General features: G+C 37.4%; 1 protein-coding gene across 4 annotated transcripts in view; it reads left to right on the forward strand.

The window, feature by feature from the left end:
- Positions 1–23,067, forward strand: part of LOC143025331 (uncharacterized) — a 92,706-nt gene extending 69,639 nt beyond the window's left edge. For 3 of the 4 annotated variants that reach the window (XM_076184819.1, XM_076184820.1, XM_076184822.1), the window contains exons 4-8: positions 1–191; positions 3,070–3,499; positions 10,837–11,022; positions 19,038–19,229; positions 20,398–23,067. The exon at positions 1–191 is cut by the window's left edge and continues 192 nt beyond it. In XM_076184819.1, the coding sequence (XP_076040934.1) occupies positions 1–191; positions 3,070–3,499; positions 10,837–11,022; positions 19,038–19,229; positions 20,398–20,582 (1,184 nt within the window). In that variant the 3' untranslated portion in view covers positions 20,583–23,067. The remainder of the gene's footprint in view (positions 192–3,069; positions 3,500–10,836; positions 11,023–19,037; positions 19,230–20,397) is intronic. The other variant, XM_076184821.1, reaches the window with a different exon arrangement.
- Positions 23,068–23,324: the final 257 nt, after the last annotated feature.

The raw sequence follows: 23,324 nt of genomic DNA on the forward strand, positions 1-23,324 counted from the left end.
GCAAGAGCCCCAAGGAGCCCGGGTGGGAGGGACAGAGGGTCGATCTTGACCTGGGGGAGGAGCGGAGGGCTGGGGAGAAGGACCCTTGGGACAACGAGACCTACGACGACCGACACGACGATCTGTACGATCTCCTGCGTCACCAGGTCTGCCAGGACTCGTGCAAGAAGACCTGCGCCCACGGGTTCGATGTAAGAGGGGAGAGGGCAGTGCATGCATGGCCGCAGGGAGCCCCAAACAAAAAGTGACCCGACTATTGTATATGCTGGTTATGTTGATATAAACTTTTCCAGATTTTACGAGCTATATGTTGACATAACGTTTTCTCAATTGCACTATACATTCTTTCATATAATTCAGTTTAGTATGTGATTCACCATGGTCTTGCATCACGTGTTGGACTCGTGATCGACAGTTATTAACCTCCCGGATGAGAGCTCAATTTAGTATGTGTGTGTGTATATATGTGTCTGCATGTGTGTGTAACTGTATATGTATATCAGCAAAAATGCAAATATGATATTCGGGTCACTTATTTTCTTTTAATATTTATCCTTTCAACCTGCGAAATACCTCCAATAGGAAGGAAAATATATTTGAATTCGCATTTACTGCACGTGAAAATACATCTGTACGTAACTATTTAATGGACAGGAAATATCCTATTCGTCTTCCCTAAAATAGTAATAGAATTGAAAATAAAATTAGATAAATAAGGGATCATGAAAGTTTGCAGTCATCCACCCATCCGACCTGGTTGGACGACTTAAACTATCCACATGATCGTGTCCCGTGCTCTCTTGTTTGTATATCATTCCCATGCTTTGTATTTCAATTCTGAAATTTATATTGCTTGAAAAATTCATACGGATCATTAAATATCTATTTTTTTCTGTTATTTGTGGCAAAAATGCAAATATGTGCATTGTTATTACCTATTTCATATGAAGAAAACGAAATGAAAAGCACGAAAGTCAAGAAAAAAGTCACATAAATTCGTTCGAGTCGCCTCCACACATTCGTTGCGCATGCGCGTTGCATTCCGATCCTGATTACGCAAGTGGCAGGGCGGCACATACTCCGAATTCCATTGAATGCAAGCAGCTGTATATATGATGCGCATTCCATCCTCGTTTGAGCTAACAACGATCCTTTTCATTCGTGTACCTACCGAGTGGGCGGGTATTTATCTTTCAAATCCGGGAGCTTGATCCAGGAAGTGATGTAATTGGCAACGTTCTCTGATGAAATTCCACCTTAACAGCGATGTTCAGTTTTGCATTCACAGTGTAAAGGAGGGGTATAACACAAGATGCTATGACGTCATCGGTGACGTTGATATTGGGAAGATGAAGCAAATTGAATAATTCCTTCAGTGTCGCACTAGTTCATTTAGTTGTGATTATAATAATGTCTTCATTTATCATTTTGAAACTAATAATAATAAATTGCAGAATAGTGAAGAAAGTTTTCAACTCCGAGATAAACAGAGTAGGCAACTTAAAGATGACGTCACATGAGCCGGGATGTAAGTATTTCCTGGACCAGACCCCCTGAAGGGCTTACTCAGCTGATATTCTAGTAACAGGATGACGTCATTGGCGCGATATACCTAGCACGAAGACATGGAATTGCCAGAACAAGCTATGCACCAGCTTTGATGTTTTCGTACAGACCTTTGATCCGATGACATCCATATAAGGACATTGTTTGAACGCAAAGCGGTTTTATTCCTCTTCATATATAGCGGATCTAGTGGAAGAGTTAAACTTACGCTCTCTTGCTCTCTCTACGTGTATGTGTATATATATATATATATATATATATATATATATATATATATATATATATACATATTATGTGTATGTATATACTGTCTCTGAATATTTGGTATTGCATAAGTTTTATACAGTCAATAATTTATGCACTTTAGTGACATTCCTTAGGACCAGAGTCACACAACATTCTTTTATGATTGGAGAATAACCCCGACTTCGTAAAGAATGCTGATCATTGTTAACTGAGCTTTTTCACTTCGCAACAGCTTCTCAGAACAGTATGCAAATATCGGCGATCTGATAGACTAAGAGGAAAAGCTCAAAATGGAACCAGTAATAATGTTGTAAATCTAGTGTGGCTTCATGTACACAACGACCCTCCCTCCTCACCCCATCATACAGAAAATAGAGAAAACAGGGAGGAATCCCATTGGGCTGTGTCAAAATATCATCCATACAGAACCATTTTCCACTCATACCTATCGCCTTTTTTCTCCATTCCCTGCTCAACAGACATTCCCCTCATGCTCAAAGCCCCTTTCACCTCCCCCACCCATCTCATTCTCAGCCATCCCCTAAAGTTCTCTCCATCCACATCTGCGTTCCACTGTTTTTGCTAAACTTTCCTCACTCATTCTTTCCATGTGTCCAAACCATCCCAATAATTTTTCATCAGCCCTATCTGCTAGCTCCCTTTCTAACCCCATTCTCATCATCTTATTTCTCATTCTATCCTCTCAATCTATTCACTCTATCCTGGATGCCCCATACTATTAATGAGTGGATATGTCATATAAGAAAATGTTCAAAAGAAATGAATATAGGAAGAAGGCTTGCTGAGGTGATATGAACATGTAAAGGGAATGTAGACAAACTAATGAAAATAATTCATTCATTTGAAGAATAAACTCAGGACAGATGGGTTCTTGATTGATGAAGTTCACATTTTGTTCTAAATTTACTAAACTATCTAGAATGGTTTGATATTACTGTAGAAAATTAATAGATAAGTAAATAACTTGTATGCTTGCTGGCCAAGTGTGCTAGAACATTGCTACTTCCGACAGCTGTTCAAATTCTGTCACAAGTGAGTTGGACCAAGGGCATGGATCAATAAATTCTACACTACAAAGTATGTAAAGGGCACCATCCTAGCCTCCTGATAGGAGGGTAGTTTGTGATGTTAAACCAAATCATCAATCAAATGAAAACTAAATCACCATAGTGAAGGAGTGCATAGATGAAAGCTGAACAGTATACTGTACTAACCTGCCTCTTTGTTTACCTACAGGTTGACCCAAAGAATGGATGCACCAAATGCAAATGCTTCAAGTGCCTACCCCTGGACACCTGTGTCCTGAAGTGTCCACATGGTTTTGCCCACGACAACCGTCTTTGTCCCATGTGCAAGTGTCGGCACATCAAATTCGTTGATACATTACTTGAAGGTGATGTTATTGATAAGTACAAGTCAGCCAAAGAAGATAGTGAAGAGAAACAGGGGAAAGATATGGACAATGATGATGGTATGGTGACCAAGAATGTGGAGGAAGCTGAGACCAAATTCGAAATTGACCATATTGAATTTGAGACGTCAGCATGGCCAACACAGGAACCTAGTAAGTTCCTAAAAGAACAGGAGGAACCCACACCTAGGGAGGAGCTAGAAAACAAAGGAGACCCTGAGGTTGACCCCACTGATCCCTGTGACCATACGAAACGTGAGTACAAACCAGTGCCAACTCTTTGGCACTCTCACATATCAGCCCACCTCTCCTCAGATTTCAATTTTCACAAGGCGGAACCATTTATTCCTTTATTTCATCTAGTTGCAGTTGGCAGCTGAAATATAAAAGTTAACATTCTCCCAAGTTCTTCTTTCACTCCATCTGTGGGTTCTTTGTTTGCTTTAAGAATATGCTACTACAATTCTCTCTAGTGATATATATATATATATATATATATATATATATATATATATATATATATATATATATATATATATATATATATATATATATATATATATATATATATATATATATATATATAGGCAAGCAATCACATCACAGTAATACAAAAATGCAAAATAACCACAGGAGAAAGGAAACTTGTAGACAGTCTACTGTCTACAAGTTTCCTTTCTCCTGTAGTTATTTTGCATATATATATATATATATATATATATATATATGTATATATATACATATATATGTTTATGTATATGTATATATATATATATATATATGTATATGTATATATATATACATATACACACACACACACACCTACATATACCAAAGGCTTTTTCCCCCTTATAAGGGAGGTAGCCCCAAAAAACAAAGGCATAAGAACCACTCCCACCCATTCCATCCCTAACATACTCCACTCCCCTCCACCCTCTTCCCTCCCTCTTATCTTGGCACCTCCTAGATGATGGGTCATCCCTGCATCTTGCCCATTCCCCTAGGTCAGAAGCAGTGTTGCAAGACACTGCACATCCACAGCAAGGCTGCTTCATTAAATCGGTGACCCCCACTCTCCATCCTCTCATGCAGAAAAGGAGAACAGGGAGAAATCCCTTCGGGCTGTGTCAATTTATTTTTCACATATACTCCCTCACCCCCCATCCCCTACCCATTCCCCCTCATGCATCACAGCATCATCCATACATAACCATTCTCCATTCATCCCTATCTTCTGTCCTCTCTTGTCCTTCCTCAACAGACATTCCCCTCTTTCCCAAAGTCCCATTTACCTCATCCATCCATCTCATCCTAGGTTGACCCCTCATGTTCACTCCTTCCACCTCTGCCTTCCACACTTCTTTTACTAGTCTTTCTTCACTCATTCTTTCCAAGTGTCCAAACCATCCCAATACTCTTTCATCAACCCTATCTCCCAACTCCCTTTCCACTCCCATTCTCCTCCTCACCTCCTCATTTCTCACTCTATACATTCTAGTAACCCCTATCATACTTCTCAGACACATCATCTTAAACACATTCAAGCTCCTCCTCTCTTCCTCTCTTATGTTCCATGTTTCTGCCCCATACAGTGCTGTCAGCACAATCACTCCTTCATACAATCTCCTCTTAGTATCCATTCTCAAATGTCTATTTCTCATTACACTTTTTAATCCCCCAAGGCATTTACTTGCTTCTCTCAATCTACATTCTACCTCCACCTCCACTCCTCCCTTTCCCCCTACATTTGCACTCAAGTATCTAAAACTATCCACTTCCTCCAGTCTCTCTCCCTTAATACTCACTTCTAGTCTGCTGCCACTTTCTCCCTTTGTACATCTCATCACCTTATTTTACCCACATTCATCTTCAACTTCCTTCTTTCGCACACCTTTCCAAACTCCGTTACTGACTTATTTAATCCCTCTGATCCTGCCACAAGTGCAGTGTCATCAGGAAACAACTGGCTTATCTCCCATTTTTCTCCATCTTTAACATCTCCAATCCCCAGCCCATTACCTTTGTATTTACCTCTCGCACCACCCCATCCATGTATAAATTGAACAGCCAAAGTGACATAACACATCCCAGGCAAAGTCCCACCTTAACCTCAAACCACTCTCCCCATTTCTAATTCTAACACAGGCTCTACTACTCTCATAAAAACTCTTCACTGCTCCTAACAGCTTTCCTCCTATGCCATATATCTTCAATACCTCCCACAGTGCTTTCCTGTCTACCCTGTCATAAGCCTTTTCCAAATCCATGAAGGCCCAAAACACATCCTTACCTTTTCCTAAAGCTTCCTTACATATCTGCTTTACCACAAAAATCTGATCAACGCAGCTCCCACACTGTTCCTCACCAATTACTCCCTTCATTCCTCTCCTAATCCTCTTAATCAAAACCCTTCCCTAAGCCTTGTCAATTACACTCAGCAAACTGATCCCCCTGAAAGTACTACACTCACACTTATCTCCTTATTCTTTGTACAGTGGAACTATACAGGCACTCCTCCAGTACTCTACTTTCTTTTAGAGAAACATTAAACAACCTCACCATTCAGTCCACCATCACTGTACCTACCTTTTAGACATTCTGCATGACACCCATCCAGCCCAGGTGCCTTACCTACTCTCATCATTTTAATAACTGCTGTCACCTCATATTTCCTTATTTTTCCTACATTTTCCTCATTCATCACTCTTTTTCTTTGCACCTCCCACTGCAACTACCTTTCTCTCTCTATCCTCCTTTACATTTAGCAACTCCCGAAAATACTCTGCCGATTTTCCTCTTACTGCTTTTTCTTCCATTATCATCTCTCCATCTGCACCTCTTACTTTTTCTCCTCTACTTGATTTGCCTCCTCTTTCTCTCTTAATTCCCTTCCAAAACATCTTTTTATTACTTGCAAAAATTTCTATCATAATCTTACTCCATTTTATATCTGCTCTCCTCGTTGCCTCCTTTATCTTATGTTATACTTCTCTTTTCTTTGTACGTCTCATATGATTCTCTTGTCCTATTTTGTAACCAATCTGTGAGTGTTTGCTTCTTCTCATCTACAACCTTCTTTGCTTCTTCACCCCACCACTCACTACCCTTCCTTCTATTTCCTCCCATCCTCCTTGTTCTACACACCAACATTGCACACCTTGTGACTCCCTCCTTGAAACATCCCCACTCCTCCTCCACTCTTATTTCTACTCTATCCTTCACTCCCTCTCTCAGCTTCTTCTTGTACTCCTTCTCCATTTCTTTCTCGTTTAAGCAGTTTACTCTAAGCACCTCCCTACTTTCTGTCCTTTTCTTCCTTCTCCAGCTATCCTCCGACCTCAACTTACCATCCACCAAAAAAATATCTGACATTCCCCCACTCTCTTCCCTTAGAACATGTTCATCCAAAACTATTCCTACTCTTCTCATGGTTACCACCATAGAGTCCATCTGATATTAACTTGGTGATTTCTTCCTTGTGTCTACCATTTAAACGTACATACATATACCAAAGGCTTTTTCCCCCCTTACAAGGGAGGTAGCCAAAAAAACGGCATAAAATCCACTCCCACCCATTCCATCCCCACATACTCCACTCCCATCCACCCCTTCCCTCCCTCTTATCTTGGGTCTTCCTGGATGACAAGTCATCCCTGCATCTCGCCCACTGCTCTAGGTCAGAAGGAGTGTTGCAAGACACAGCACATCCACAGCAAGGCCACATCATTAAATCAGCGACTCCTCCTCTCCATCCCTTCATGCAGAAAAGGAGAAGACAGGGAGAATTCCCTTTGGGCTGAGTCAATTTATTTTTCTCATGTACTCCCTCACCCCCCATCCCCCACCCACTCCCCCTCATGCATCACAGCATCATCCATACGAAACCATTCTCCATTCATCCCTATTGTCTGTCCTCTCCCATCCTTCCTCAAAAGACATTTCCTCCAGTCTCTCTCCCTTAATACTCACTTCTAGTCTGCTGCCAATTTCTTCCTATGTACATCTCATCACATTATTTTACCCACATTTATCTTCAACTTCCTTTTTTTGCACACCTTCCCAAACTCTGTCACTGACTTATTTAATCCCTCCTCTGATCCTGCCACAAGTGCAGTGTCGTCAGCAAACAAAAACTGGCTTATCTCCCACTTTTCTCCATTGTCTTTAACCGTCTCCAATCCCTGACCCATTACCCTTGTATTTACCTCTCACACCACCCCATCCATGTATTAATTGAACAGCCAAGGCAACAAAGCACATTCCTGGTAAGTCCCACTTTTACCTCAAACCACTCACTCTCTCCATTTCTGATTCTAATACAAGCTCTACTACTCTCATAAAAACTCTTGACTGCTCTTAAAAGCTTTCCTCTTATCCCATATATCTGCAATACCTCCCACAGTGCCTTCCTGTCTACCCTGTCATAAGCCTTTTCCAAATCCATAAAGGCCTAAAACACATCCTTACCTTTCCCTAAAGCTTTCTCACACATCTGTCTTACCACAAAAATCTGATCGATGCAACCCCTACCCATCCTAAACCCACACTATTCCTCACTAATTACTCCCTCTGTTCCTCTCCTAATCCTCTCAATCAAGATCCTCCCATAGGCCTTCCCAACTACACTTACAAGCTGATCCCTCTGAAATTACAACACACACTTGTCCCCTTTTCCCTTGTAAAGTGGAACTGTACAGGCACTCCTTCAGTCCTCGAGCACTCTACCCTTTCTTAAACAAACATTGAAGTACCTCTTTACCTTCTGTCCTTTTTCTACTACACCTCTTTCAAAATTGCTCTTCTTACTTCCTGTGAATTCTGGTATTCTCATTCCTAGCTTGTTTGTAAGCTTCATTTGTTTTATTGCTTCTTTTCTTTCTCCATTTTCCTCAAGCCACATCCCTGTTCATTTGTGCAATCTCACACTCTGTTAAACCAATCCTGTTTTTGCTTTTCCTTTTCTCGTCTTTGACACATGTTTGTTCACTCCTAGGTTGTAAATGTCAAGATTTCCCATCTCCTTATTCCTGTGGTATTCATGAATTTCTCCCAGTTAGTTTCTTCAAAGAATTTTCTCAACCCTAAGTATTCTGCTCTCCAGAAATTGAGTACCCCTTGCCTGTGTGATTCATTCCTTGGCTCTGTTTCCTCATCTTCCAGCTGAAATTCAATTGTAACATGGTCACTTTTTCCTATTGGGCATAGTTCAAGGTGCTGATGATGTCTGGCTCTTTGGTTAGTAACAGATCTAATCTTGTGGGAGTGTCATCTCCTCTTACCTGGGTCACTTACTTTACCCAATGGGTCATTGTGTTTTCCATTACTATACTGAACAGTGTATTTCCCCAGGAATCTGTTTTGCTGCTTGCTTCCCATTCCTCCCAGTTGACATCACAATTAAAATCTCCAATAAGGACTATGTTACTACATTGTTCCATATTTTTTTCTTTTGAAAAGAGTTGTATCCTTTAACATTTCTTGATATTCAGCTTCAACCTGAGCTCTTGTCTTTGGGGGAACATATGCCACCATGAAGTCTTCATTTCCTTTAGTACTGATCTTTAGGTGAATTGCTTCAGCCCTGTCTTCACTCACATTTGTTTCTTCCACCTTTATGTCACTTCTCGGCACAAACATTACTCCTCTACTCTTATCTTCTCTGTCTCTTCTCCAGGTGTATCTGTTGTTCCCCAACTGTATATCAACATTTCTGGGGAGTTTAGTCTCTACTACACAATGTATCAGGCTCTTCTATCCTTAAGTAGTCATTTACCTCCAACCTAGCTGATAGTAAACCATCAACATTGGCATATGCTAATCTAAGTTTCCTTGTAGTGCTTACTTTGCAGTACTGCCTTCCTGTTTTATTAGAAACCATTTCCTCACCCTCTGATGGACAAATCTTAAGAAAAAAAAAAAAAATCCTCATTGGCCCTCATATCATTTTTTGTTTAGCTTCCACTAAGAGCTTTTGTGTCTGTTCATTTCTTTTCATTAGCATCTTTCCTTATCTAAATATTTGTTAACCTTCTCATGCAAACTTCCAAGACTTGCTGATTACTTCTTTTGCCATGGGTTGCGACTTGAACTTTATTTTCATTGTATGTGCATAATTTCTCTTATACTTGCCTAACCTATACACACTATAAATTTGGTCTGTTACATCTAACTCCTTCCCTAGAGTTGTTGATGTGATTTCCCTAATCATTTGCATTTCTCATTCTTGACATAATTTTCATGAGGTGTATTCTTCTGATGAGAGATTCTGTTTATATATATATATATATGTATATATATATATATATTTATATATATATATATATATATATATATATATATATATATATATATATATATATATATATATATATTATATATATATATATATATATGTATGTATATAACCTTCACTATTCCCTCTTCCAGGCTATCTCTTTCCTGTTGCTCCATGATCTCTTTAAAGGTAACTCTATTTCTCCTATCCTTTTTCCCCCCCATGGTATTTAGCATTTTTCTCTCATCAAAATTTCATTCTCCCTTCTCATTTTATCAATCTCACCTTCCTTGTGCATTACTCAAGTTCCTGCTTCATACAGCACTTTGGGTATATTCACTACTGCACACAACTTTTTCTTGGCATTCATCCTCAAATACTCATTTTTCATAAATTTTCATTTCACCCAGACATTTACTTGTTTTGTTTACTCTGTGATTCAGCTCCACATCCATTCTTCGATTCACCACAACATGCAACCCCAGATACTTAGATTCTCCACCTCAAGCCTCCCATCTTTCACACATACATTCAACCCTCTACCATCATTTCTTATGCATCTCACCACTTTACTTTTAGTCCACATTCACTCATACCTTTCTTCACTCACATACCCTTCCAAATTCTGTCACCATCCATTCTTTCAGTCTCCCATCAGAATCATACATGAGCACAGGGTCATCCACAAATAACTGGTTCACCTCTCATGGCCCTCCATTGTCACCCATCTATTTTAAACCTTTGCCTAGCACAGTCTTGCATTGACCTCCCATATCATGAGATGTTGAGGTAGGAAAGGCATTAAATGAGTTTTATTGTGTACAAAGTGTGTGCTTTGAGTCAGTTAGTCCCCTCAGAGAGGAAGAAAGGGTCTCGAGTATATGCATGTAGAGCAAGTGAGTGTATGACAGTGTAGTGAAATGTGATGGTTATATCTAGGGCATTTAGTGCCTGTTGCCAGGCCAATTTGTTGTTGGTACTATTTCAGCACATAGTGGTGACCTATATGTAGGCATATCAGTGCAATTCTTGCTTGTATTAGTAGTGATTTCGCTGCTGGATTGGTTTCTAAGAGAATGAGACAACAGAAATGCAAACATTGTTTAGGTACACTTCAGTACATAATGTAGATAAATTATTTACATGATTATATTACTATGGTATAGTCGTTATCTTATGTTCCACTTTATGTGCTTGATTGGAGATTGTAAATTTTTATTCATAATACCGTGAAATTAAAATAAATAGTTATTAATGATCACTATACATTGTGTTGTCAATGCTATTGCTTCCCCAACAATTGTGTCTTGTTCTGCAGGTCCGGGATGTATGGAAGGTGATGAACTGTACAGTGTAGGTGCTGTATGGTCGCCATCACCTTGTGTCATGTGTCGCTGTGTTACACCTGATTATAAAGAATGTAATGTGACACAGTGTGCCCCCTTGACATGCCAGCCACATCACCAACACACACCTCCACAAATGTGTTGCCCCATCTGTACAGGTTTGTTTCTTGGCTTTGGTATACAGTACCATATATGTTTATACTTGTACAGGCATACAGAAAACCTCTCATCCACTCCAGAGAATTTACAAGGGTGGATGAGAAACCTTTTGCCTGGAGGAGTGTTTCTTAACCTGGGGTGCTGAAATAAATTTTAGAGTAGTAGAGCCTGTGTTAGAATTAGAAATAGAGAGAGTGAGGGGTTTGAGGTAAAGGTAGGACTTCACCAGGGATGCATTATGTTGCCTTGGTTGTTCAATTTATACATGGATGGGGTGGTGCGAGAGGTAAACGCAAAAGTAATGAGCCGGGGATTAGAGATGGTTAAAGAAAATGGAGGAAAATGGGAGATAGCCAGTTGTTTTGATGCAGCCTGAAGGGATTTCTCCCCATTTTCTTTTTTTCTACATGAGGGGATGGAATGGGTGGGAATGAATTTTTGCCTTTGTATTTTGGCTACCTCCCTTGTAAGGGGAGAAAAGCCATTGGTATATGTATGTACTAGGAAGTGGTCTAGTAATCAGATGTTGACCAATGACTGCATAGACCTAACTACAGGGGTGTTGGGGTTAGACAAAGTTAAAAAATGCTGGCCTAGTGAATGATGGTTCATGTTAAAACTATAGATTTATTTAAAGTAGAAGAGGCCATGAGCATAACTCCATTCCTGGTTCCTGTAATTAGGTATATACAATGAAGTAAATTCTTAGTTCCAGTGCTATATGCACACACATGCAATCTGGAAAAATGGAGAAAGGGTAACACAGATAGTGAGAGAAAAGGCAATGATGTCCCACTAAACACTTCAAGAGACCTTGGATGATTTCAAATTTGGAAAGATGTAAAGGAACCCTGTCTAGACCACACCAAATAACTGCATTAACATTTGATCAACTTTCTCCCCAGGTCTCTGTCGCAGGAGACCCACAGCTTCTAGGTAACAAGTGACAGCCTCTGAATTAACTCAGAAGTCACCCAAGGAAGAGATAATGTGCTGTTGTCTGGGAAGGGTGAAAGTAGGGCAGTGTAGGATGTGTTCTGTCTTTTGTGTGGTAATTGTATCTGGAGCAGTTCTCTTTGTTGACATCAGGGCTGTAACATTTGACAGCAGTATCAGTAACTCTCCCATAGTTACTTTTTTTTTTTACAATGCACTTTTGTTGTTACAGTCTGTTGAGGTAATCCTTTTACAACAACACAATATTTCTTCTCTTAGTGACTTATGGTCCTACCTGCAAGCTGTTCCTGGTTACCTGAAGGACACTGGTCTTCTGTAAGAGAGACCAGGGGTAACAGACTGACTGACTGTGTTAGAATGAATTTACCTAATTGTAGTTTACAGTAAAGGAGCAATGCTTGTTGAATCCTGTGTTATATTATTTAATTTGCTAACATATCTAGACCCAAATTCATGTACAGTTCCAACACAATCTATATCCTTGATTGCCAGTTATCATATTTAGGCCATGAGCATAACTCCATTCCTGGTTCCTGTAATTAGGTATATACAATGAAGTAAATTCTTAGTTCCAGTGCTATATGCACATACATGCAATCTGGGAAAATGGAGAAAGGGTAACAGATTTATATAATTTATTGTTTGAGCTTGGGCTGTATCACCTTCTAAGCCAGTGGTCCCCAACCTTTTGTAGGCTGAGGGCTACATCTGTCATTATAAACACAGCAGAGGGCACCTTCCCCCAGAAGGAAGTGTGTGTGTATGTATGTATATATATATATATATATATTTTTTATTTTTTTATTTATTTATTTTTTTGCTTGTAACCACGAGGAAATTAAAGATCGGAATACTGAACGTTTTCGTCTATTAAGACATTTTCAAAGTACATAGTGTCACAACAAAGTATAACTTAAATACAATAGTATAGAAAACAGGAGAGGTCACTCAACGTAAATACGTAAGGATTATCTTACAAAGAAACAAAAATATAAATAAAAACAATAAATAAAATGGGTGAAAATTGAAACAGGTGATAAAATGTCACTTAACATAAATACATAAGGATGACAATTGACAAGGTGATAAAAGGACATTCAACATAAATACATAAGAAATATCCTACAAAGAAACAAAATATAAATGATAGTAACAAGAAATAAGAATGGTGACAATTGACACATGTGATTCAACATAAATACATAAGGATTGTCTTACAAAGAAACAAAAATAGAAATAATAATAATAAATATATACATATACATACATACATATATATGTGCACACACACACACACATCGAAGCAACACCGCTCGTCGTCGCTGTCGTCGCGCGACCAAGAAGAAGAGGATTTACGACGAAAAAGGAAAACCTGGTTTGTACTGTAGGGGTGGGGAGTGAACGTGAGTGCCCGAAATGGTATCTATGCAGTGCTAGTTAATTGTGTTAACTCGAAATTAGCAAAAATGAATGAAAACGACTCGAAAGCCAGTTGCGAATCAGAGCCATCTGGCGGCAATCCACTGAACCGCGATGTAAACAATCAACAAAACACGTGTTATGACAATGATTTCTTAGGGTTTGGTAAGTACGAAAGAAAGAACTTAAGTAGATTATTAGAGATAGAGAGAGAGATGAGCAAAAATAGGACTCGGTGGGAAAATGAAATCATGGACTTAAGAAAAGAGGTCATTGGTTTAATTGATTGTTTATCTAAGACTAACCATGAAATTTCTGACCTGAAAAAAGCTAACTTGGATCTTACAAACGAAATTAAAGAAATGAAAAGAGACATAAATGAACTGAAGAATGATAATGAAAAGAAGAAAACTAATGATAATAATAGCGAAAATCTAAAGCAGGAAGTGAACAACAAATTACAAGAATTGACACAAAAGATCGAAGAAAACTTAGGTGGGGGCAGTATCCAGGAAATTAAGAAGTGGAAAGAAAATATTGAAAATAAAGAAATTGCTTTCAAAGAAATAGTCAAGCAGCAAATGCAAGATAATGCAAAAGACACAATCATTCAAGTGATTAACGAAAAAGCAAATTGGGTCAGGGACACAGTAGATAGGAAGAAATGTATTGTGGTTTATGGGCTTAAAGAAAAACAAGGATTGGCGAGGTACATGAGAGAAAAAGAAGAAAAAGAGACAGCAGTAGAAATCCTTAATGAAATTCAGGGGGGAGATAGTGATTCAGGCACAGACTTAGAAGAGACTTACAGAATTGGTCGCTATACTAAGGATAGGAATCGACCTCTAAAGATAAAACTAAGGTCACAAGTGGTAGTAGAAGACATATTTGAAAAAGTAGGTAACTTGGCAAAGGGTGAAAAATACAATAAGATATGGATAAAAAGAGAAATGAGTACTGAGGAATTAGAAAAAGAAAGGGCGCTAAGAGAAGAAGCAAAGGAAAAAAACTTGAAAAGATCGGAGACAGAATGCAAAGAATTCCAGTGGAGAGTAATAGACTTGAGATTAAGACAATGGCGCTTCAAAACGAACAAAACAAGGGAAGAAGAAACCAGGGAGAAGGAAGAAAATTAAAAGTGGCCTATACCAACATTGACGGACTAATTTCGGGACTGAACGAACTCAATGATTATCTGTTAGAAGCAAAACCAGACATAATGGGAATTGTAGAGACTAAACTAAGAGGTGAAATACCATCCACTGTTATCGGACAAGGTTTATACAACTACTGGATAAAAAACAGGGACAAGAAACAGGGAGGGGGAATCATGTTCTTGGCCAAGAAAGACCTAAAGGTGACAAAAATTGCAGAGGGCAAAGGTAATGCTGAATTGATCATGATAAAAGTCGAAGGCAAGAATATGAAAAGTAGAAAGTTTGTGGTGACTTATGTGCCTCCAAAAACAAGCGCTTGGAAAGAAATTGAACATACAAAATGCTAGATGACACAAGAAAATCACTCAATGAGATACTAATGGGTAAGGGTAATCTGGTAGTTATGGGGGACTTCAATTGCAAAGAAATTTGTTGGGACAGCATGACAGTGCAAGGAGGAGATGACTCGTGGGGCAATGTACTGCTAGATATGACCATGGAGTACACAATGACCCAATGGGTCCGTGAAAACACAAGGTACAGAAATAATGAAGAGCCATCGAAACTAGATCTAATATTTACAACAGAGCCTGAAATAGTGCATAAAGTCCAGTATGAGACACCAATTGGAAAGAGTGACCATGTACTCATCGAAACTATACTAAAGGAAGAAATAGACATAGAGAGGAACGAAAAGCATAGGAAAGGAAGACTGAGGTACAACAAAACAGACTTTACAAAACTAAAGACATTCTTCCGGAATGCAAACTGGGAAATATTTTACAGGGAAGAAACAGCAGTGGAAGAGAAATGGAATATATTGATGGAAAACTACAATGAAGGGGTAAACAGGCATGTACCAAGACAAAAGCGAGAGAGAGAGTACATTAAATGTTGGTTCAACAAAAGATGCAGTGAGGCAAAAGACAGAAGGGACAAAGCTTGGAAAAAGTGGAGAAAAGACAAAAAACAAAGCAAATGGCAAATTTATGTTAACTATAGAAATGAGTATGTTAATGTGAGAAGAGAGGAGAAAAGGAACCATGAGAAGGATATTATAGACAAATGCAAAGAGCAACCCAAACTATTCTATCGGTATGTGAATGGTAAACTTAAAAACAAACAGGAATTGGTGAAACTATGCCAAGGAAACATAGAATACACAGAAGATTTAGAGATGGCCGAAGTCATGAACAATCACTTTAAATCTGTTTTCACCAGAGAGAAAATACCGAATTGTGACATAGACAAAAACAAGAAATCTCCCCTCATGAATGAGTTTACAGCATCACTAAAGGAAATATCAGAACATTTATCAAGGCTGGATGTCAGAAAATCACATGGCCCGGACGGTATTGCAAATTGGATTCTAAAGGAGTGCAAAGAAGAACTAACAGACAAAATACACATCTTAATAAACAGCTCACTCAAAGAAGGAAAGATACCCGAGGACTGGAAAAACGCTAACATTGTACCAATACACAAAGGAGGAAACAAAGAAGAACCCACCAACTATAGGCCAGTATCACTAACAAGCACCATTGCCAAAATTTGTGAGAAAATAATCAAGAATAGATGGGTAAAACATCTGGAAGACAATGACATATTAAACCCAAGACAATTCGGATTCAGACAAGGAAGATCATGCTCCACAAACTTAATATGCTTTTACTCAAGACTAATAGACATAGTGCAAGAAAGAAATGGATGGGCTGATTGTGCATTCCTAGACTTGCAAAAAGCCTTTGACAAAGTACCACACAGAAAACTACTAAAAAAACTGGAACACATAGGAGGAATACAGGGAAACCTACTAAAATGGATAGAGGACTTTCTGACTGGTAGAAAGATGAGAGTAGTGCTCAGAGAAAAATATTCAGACTGGAAAGAGGTGATCAGTGGAGTACCGCAAGGATCTGTGCTGGCACCAATAATGTTTGCTATCTATATGAATGACATGGATGAGGACGTGAACTGCTACATGAGCTTCTTTGCCGATGACGCCAAACTGCTAAGGAAAATAGAAACTGATGAGGACTGTGAAGCACTGCAAGAAGACCTAAATAGGGTATGGAACTGGAGTCAGAAATGGGAAGTGGACTTTAATACTAAGAAGTGTAGCATAATGGAGTTTGGAAAAAGCAAAAACAGAATATCAGGAAAATATACAATTGGAACCAAAGAAGTAAAGAAAGTAGGATCCGAAAAAGATTTGGGAGTAATTATCACGAACGACTTGTCCTATGATATACAGATTAACAAAATTGTCGGGGAGACTTACAACTTGCTAAGATCAATAAAAGTGGCGTTTACATACTTGGACGAAGACATGATGAAAAAAATATTGGTTACATTGATAAGGCCTAGATTAGAGTATGCAGCGACATTGTGGTCCCCCAGTACCAAAAAGAATATAAAGAAAATAGAAAGAATCCAAAGAGCAGCTACAAAAATGGCACCTGCACTTGCAAACCTATCATACGAAGAGAGATTGGCTAAACTGGAGTTACCGACACTGGAGCAAAGAAGAGAGAGAGGTGACCTATTGACCATCTACAGAATCATGAAAGGCACAGAGGTACTCGATAGTGAGAACTTACTTAACTGGGACAAAAGAAACACAAGAGGACATGGAAAGAAAATAAAAAAACATAGCTATAGAAGAGAACTGAAGAAAAACAGTTTTCCTCATAGAGTTTTGGACACTTGGAACAAACTGGACAATGAAATAGTATGCGCAAAAACCATTCATGAGTTTAAAAACAAACTAGACACTGCAAGATACAAAGGCGGGACAACACGAGCATAGCTCCCCTTCCCGCAAAATACAACTAGGTAAATACAACTAGGTAAAATACATATATATAATAGAAAATGATAATAACAAGAATAAATAAATAAAAATGGGTGACAGTTGATACAGGTGAAAAAAGGTCACACAAGATGGCTAAGGCGGAGCTTTGGGACATTGTCCTACAATTTGGTTAATAACAAAATTATCTAGTTTAAAAAGACCAGTGCTTAAATTGAGATTTTCATTAAAAGTTTTTTTAATGAGACACGATTCAATTATATTCCTTATCAAATAAGAATTACTTGAAACAATTTCTTGGGAATTGTCCCAATCAATACAGTGATTGTAGTCTCTAATGTGAGCAAAAATCCCACTTGAAGATTGGCCAGTATGGACACTATACTTATGCTGGTTCAATCTAAGTTTTAATTCCTTGCCAGTTTGACCAATATAACAATAATTGCAATTCTTGCAAGGGATAGAGTAGACACAACCCGCCGAATTATCCGGTGAATTCTTGATAAGAAGTTCTTTGATTGTATGGTTCTTAAACACAACATTAACATTAAAAATCTTAAGGACACGAGGGAGTTTTACCAAATTAGGATGAAAGGGAAGAACCAAAAGATTCTTTTTATTAAAAGGATCTTTTGGGGAAGAATCAACATAGGACTTCCTGGCCTTATGTTGTGATCTAACTATCACATGATTTGGGTATCTCAAGTTTGATGCTATTTCATAAATCTTTTTTATTTCTTCATCTAAAAATTCAGGACTACAAACTCTAAAAGCTCTAAGAAACATGGAGGTAAAAACTGAGATTTTTGTGTTAAGGTGGTGAGCAGAATAATAGTGAACATATGAAAAAACGTTAGTTGGTTTACGAAAAACATCAAACCTGAAGTACCTTTCTTTTTTGTGAATAGTAACATCTAGAAAGGGTAATTTGTTCTCTTGTTCTATCTCAATTTTAAATTTTATATTTTGTTTCTTTGTAGGATATTTCTTATGTATTTATGTTGAATGTCCTTTTATCACCTTGTCAATTGTCATCCTTATGTATTTATGTTGAGTGACATTTTATCACCTGTTTCAATTTTCACCCATTTTATTTATTGTTTTTATTTATATTTTTGTTTCTTTGTAAGATAATCCTTACGTATTTATGTTGAGTGACCTCTCCTGTTTTCTATACTATTGTATTTAAGTTATACTTTGTTGTGACACTATGTACTTTGAAAATGTCTTAATAGACAAAAACGTTCAGTATTCCGATCTTTAATTTCCTCGTGGTTACAAGCAAAAATCTTTATTCACGTGTTTTTTGTGATTACTGTTGCATATATATATATATATATATATATATATATATATATATATACAGTATATATATACACTTATATAGAAATGTTAAAATGAAGGATGTTTCACAGTTTTCGGGTTGACCCTTGTGGGTGCCATAATAGGGTCTCCAGAGCGCCATGGCACCCACAAGCTACAGGTTGGGGACCACTGTTCTAAGCTATTCCACATATTTATGCATCTATATAGAAAACTATCTTTACATCCTTTAGACATGTGGTCTTCCATAATTTATTCCCATGACCTCTTAAACCCCTATCACCTTACATCTGCTCCATTAATCTATGACCAATGTTTCAGTCAACTTTGTTCATATTCCTCTCAGATCGTCCACACATACAAGCCCATGAACAGTATCGAAATGAAAGTCATAGTACTTCCCGCATTCCGGATGACCTTGTTCTGGCCAAACCACACAAGGCTCATGAGTCCAGTGGTCATCACACACGGCATGGTGAGGGTGAGAGACTCAAAGGGGTTCCAGCTGGGAATGGTACTCTTCGCAGTGCTCTGCCTGGTGAGTAATACTTAGTACCATTGTTCCTAAATTATGGGTTCAGACTATTTTATGCAGTAGGTTGCAAGGCTAAAAGGAAACTTCTTATGTGAAAAAGTGGAGAAGAGGTTGTCAAAGTTGATAGAGATCTTGAGACTGATCCTGAGCACTGGACTTAGTATAAGTAGCTCTTCCTGAATGGGATTATGTCATTGTTATGGTCAGCTTGAAATGTATTTGAGAAGAGCTACCTATATACTTGCCCCCTGGGATAGCATCTGTAAATGTAGATATGGTGTTATGGGATATGAAGATGTGTGATGGGGAGATGATTCCCTCTGATGTCACAGGACCACCATAAGAAGGTGCATGTCATTGGTCTTCTGTTATTATTTCTAATATTTCCTTTTATTCAATTTTGAGGATAGCTAAATGAAAAATCACCAGGTCAAATGAAAACTAGCAGAATATATTGGTTCTAGAAAGTGCCTTGTAACTTTGTTTAATAAACTTGTATGATAAAATTTGTTTTGTATTTGGAAGGAGCATTGAATGCAAGAGGAATGTCTGTTGACCAAGGGAAGGAAAGGGCAAAAGGTAGGTTGTACATGGATGAGGAAATGACATGGCCTGAATTAATTTCTTCTTATCTGCTCTATATATTTATAGAACACATGAAGGGGGAGTTTGCATATAAATGAAGCTGAAAGGGTAAACCACTTTCGACTGTTGGTCACTGCAGAAGTGATGTGTATGTTTGTATTTTGTGTTTGGTAATGCAGTTCATTTTAATATACACCAGTTTCTTCATATATGGTTGGGGTGCATTAAAGAAAAATTAAAGTGTGAAGTTGCATAAGTGAAAATTATAAGTAATTTCATGGGAAAGGTAGAATTGAATTTCTGAGTGCATCATATATGACATAAACAGTTTTATTTGCATGTTCATATAGTACAAAAAAGAAAGTACCACAATTTATGATAGGATAATTAATAATCAGACTTGACTAGCATAATCAAATTTTTTACACATAAATTTGGACATAGGTTTGTCACAATGTGTGAATTTACATATTTGGGAGGTGGATATAACAAGGATTGTTCTATATTATAATATGGTATGTTATTGAATTAGAAGCCACAGAGATATTTTACGATATTTCATTAATAGCTTTCACTGTCACACCAGGATCAAGCGAGTTTTGGTGGTGGCAGCTCTTTGTGCCCATGGCTGCAGTAGCAGTATTAGCCTCCATCGTGACAGCAGTGGCAGTGTATGTTTGGCGACGTTACCACCGTGACAAGTACTACATCACAGCTGGCCGACCTGATGAAACTGAAAGATTGCGACCAGTCCCAGTCAGAATTGTATGAAACGATCACTTGATTAAGCAGGTGTAGGTCAGGGTAAAAATATGATAATAATCACAGTGAATAAATAAATAGGTAGCTAAGTAAAAAGAGGAGATTGTGGATAGAATGAAAGGAGTGAAAGAAAGTACTTTAGGTGTGAAGTAAGATGTTTGACAGCCTACTGTATTTGTTGTATACAAGTGTAATGCTCTTGTGAATGTGTGTAATGAATAATTTAAGCAGCTGCAACATCAGAAGAGAGGTGTAAATTGTATATATTGTAATCAATGAGCCAAAGGTGAGCTTATGAAATATAGTTGTAACAGTGATCATAAGCAGACACTGGCTAGAAGCCAAATGTCATAGTATCAGATGAATGAAATTTGTACATTTGTCATAGCAGCTGAATGTGAGTGTTAACTCAGCAACTGAAAGTGTAAGTGTAAATGATGTCTAGGAATATGTGCTTAAAATTATTTGTTTTCTGGCAGTAGTTCTATGCAGGTCAACTGAATCTCCTGTACTTGTAAATATTACTATTTATGAAATTAATAGTTATGTAGGACCTCAAGATTCAGTCTTCTTTTTTTTTTTTTCCCAACAAGGCTTACCATAGATATGCAATGTCATGAGTATTTATGTACAGCGTTTAGGTACAAAATGGTCTTATATTATTGTAGACTAAGGTGTCTGCCTCAGATTTCCTGCCTTATACCAGTGTGAGCATGATAAGAAGCATGCACGCATGGTCGTGTAATTGGCTATAGGAGCTGTTACTTTTTTGTATTTCCCAGTAAGACTCGCTCTGTTGCGTCCATGGGAAAACAGTCATTAAGAGAGATATTTTCTCCAAAGTGTAATACATAGATTTCAGAGGCAGGGCTGATTTGATACAATCTAATCTGAAAATATGTGATTTCTTTTCGCTGTAATGAACAGGTTGTGGACATACCAGAGATGTTATGTGGAAGAATTCTGGTCATTAATGTTATCATACAATGAAAAGACTGAGTCTTGCATATTTTATTTGAATTTATGGATGATTCAAAAACAATAATATGGAATTGTAGGTACATGTTTGAGTTCAAACTATAAAAGTAGTTTATGAAGTTCTGTCTCAATTATTACTGCACAGGTTCTGAAAAAACAAACAAACTTATGTATGTATATACATGTATATGTATACATGCACACATACACAGTATATACATATATGGTGAAGAACAAGCATTTCTGAGTTCTAGATGTAAACTGTGTGTCATTTGACAAGATTTATAAGAATTAGACATTGAATATGGCTTTCAAAAGTTACAAATAGATAAAATGGGAGAGAACACACTTGGGGAAAATAAGCTGAGTATTCCCAGATTTCTGAACTCATGTGGCACAGTGGTAACACTGTGTGTTGATATCTCACTAAGGATATTCACAGTACTCTAAAAATATTATGTAAATCTATATGTGCTTGAAAAAGTATTTTTTAATAAAAAAAATTCATTGTGTATCATGGATGATACTGTGATACATAGCAGTATTTAGGGTGAAAATGTATCTTAATAGTATTGTTTGTATTCTATCCTATGGATATAAAATACTTGGTTATGAATATTAAGTGAAATATGTGCATATTATTTCCATAGAAAAGTATGGGGTGACCAGTATTATATTGTGCAGACTTAAGTGAAAAATGTTCCCAAAATATTTTTTATTTACTCGGTTTTGAATAAAGGTGGATGTACTTAAACAAAAAAAGCTCAAATTATGAAACATTTCTAGCATTCATTAATTGATATATTTCTTTACCTATTTGGTAATGATTGGATTTCAAAGAAGCTGCTCAAAATATTTTACCATTCTCTCTATCTGAGTATTCCATATTTATCCTTAGTGCCTTCTCATTTTCCAGAAAATTTTTGCAACACTTGGCAACTATTCCCAGGTGTGTCCCAGCCCAACACAGTGCTTTCTTTATTGAGTGATGATATTATATCATGATATACTGACAACTATTATTTCCTGCAAGAGGATGTAGAATATGGAAATTCAGTACTTTAAAAATGTTGTGTTGTGACAAGTGAAGCAAGAAATACCTGTTCATTTTAAGTGATTATGGAACATGAACATCCTTTGAGATTACTTACATTACCAAGTGACTTGAGTTTCACATTGTGGTATCAAGTATCAAAAATGGTTGTGTAAAACATTTTATATGTTATGAGAAAAACTGTGGAAAAGACATTTGAAATTGCTAAAGGGAACTACATCTAGGACAAATCAAATTTTCAACATGAAGCATGTTAGAAGGAAAATTGTGCAATTGGTGCATACTGTGAGAAGGAAGAGACAAAAAAGGTATTAATAAACATATGAAAAAAATCAGAGTTAACTGAATCCAGTCAAAGCCGTTTGCATCTGTAAAATCAAATGTATATTCCATCTGAAATCAGTTGTATATATATATGTATATATAATGATATATAATTGTATAAATACCATTTACGGTAGACATTTGCTTTTCACATATATCCATATTTAGAGATATTACTTTACATAACATTTGTTTTGAGTACCATACATGTATGATTGAGGCTTATGGTGCATGTGAAATAGGTAGACTCTTTTCAAGCAGACCACAGGTAGTCTTTAAATTGGATTAATACCTGTATTACCATGTACTGTACTGGAAGGAAAACTAATAATTAATGACTGCAGCAGATTTAGTATAAATTTCACAAGTTTTAAAATGTGTAAACATAAATGGTT

Source organism: Oratosquilla oratoria, chromosome 5, assembly GCF_046742065.1.
Source record: "Oratosquilla oratoria isolate Oo_2021 chromosome 5, ASM4674206v1, whole genome shotgun sequence".
NCBI lineage: Eukaryota > Metazoa > Arthropoda > Malacostraca > Stomatopoda > Squillidae > Oratosquilla > Oratosquilla oratoria.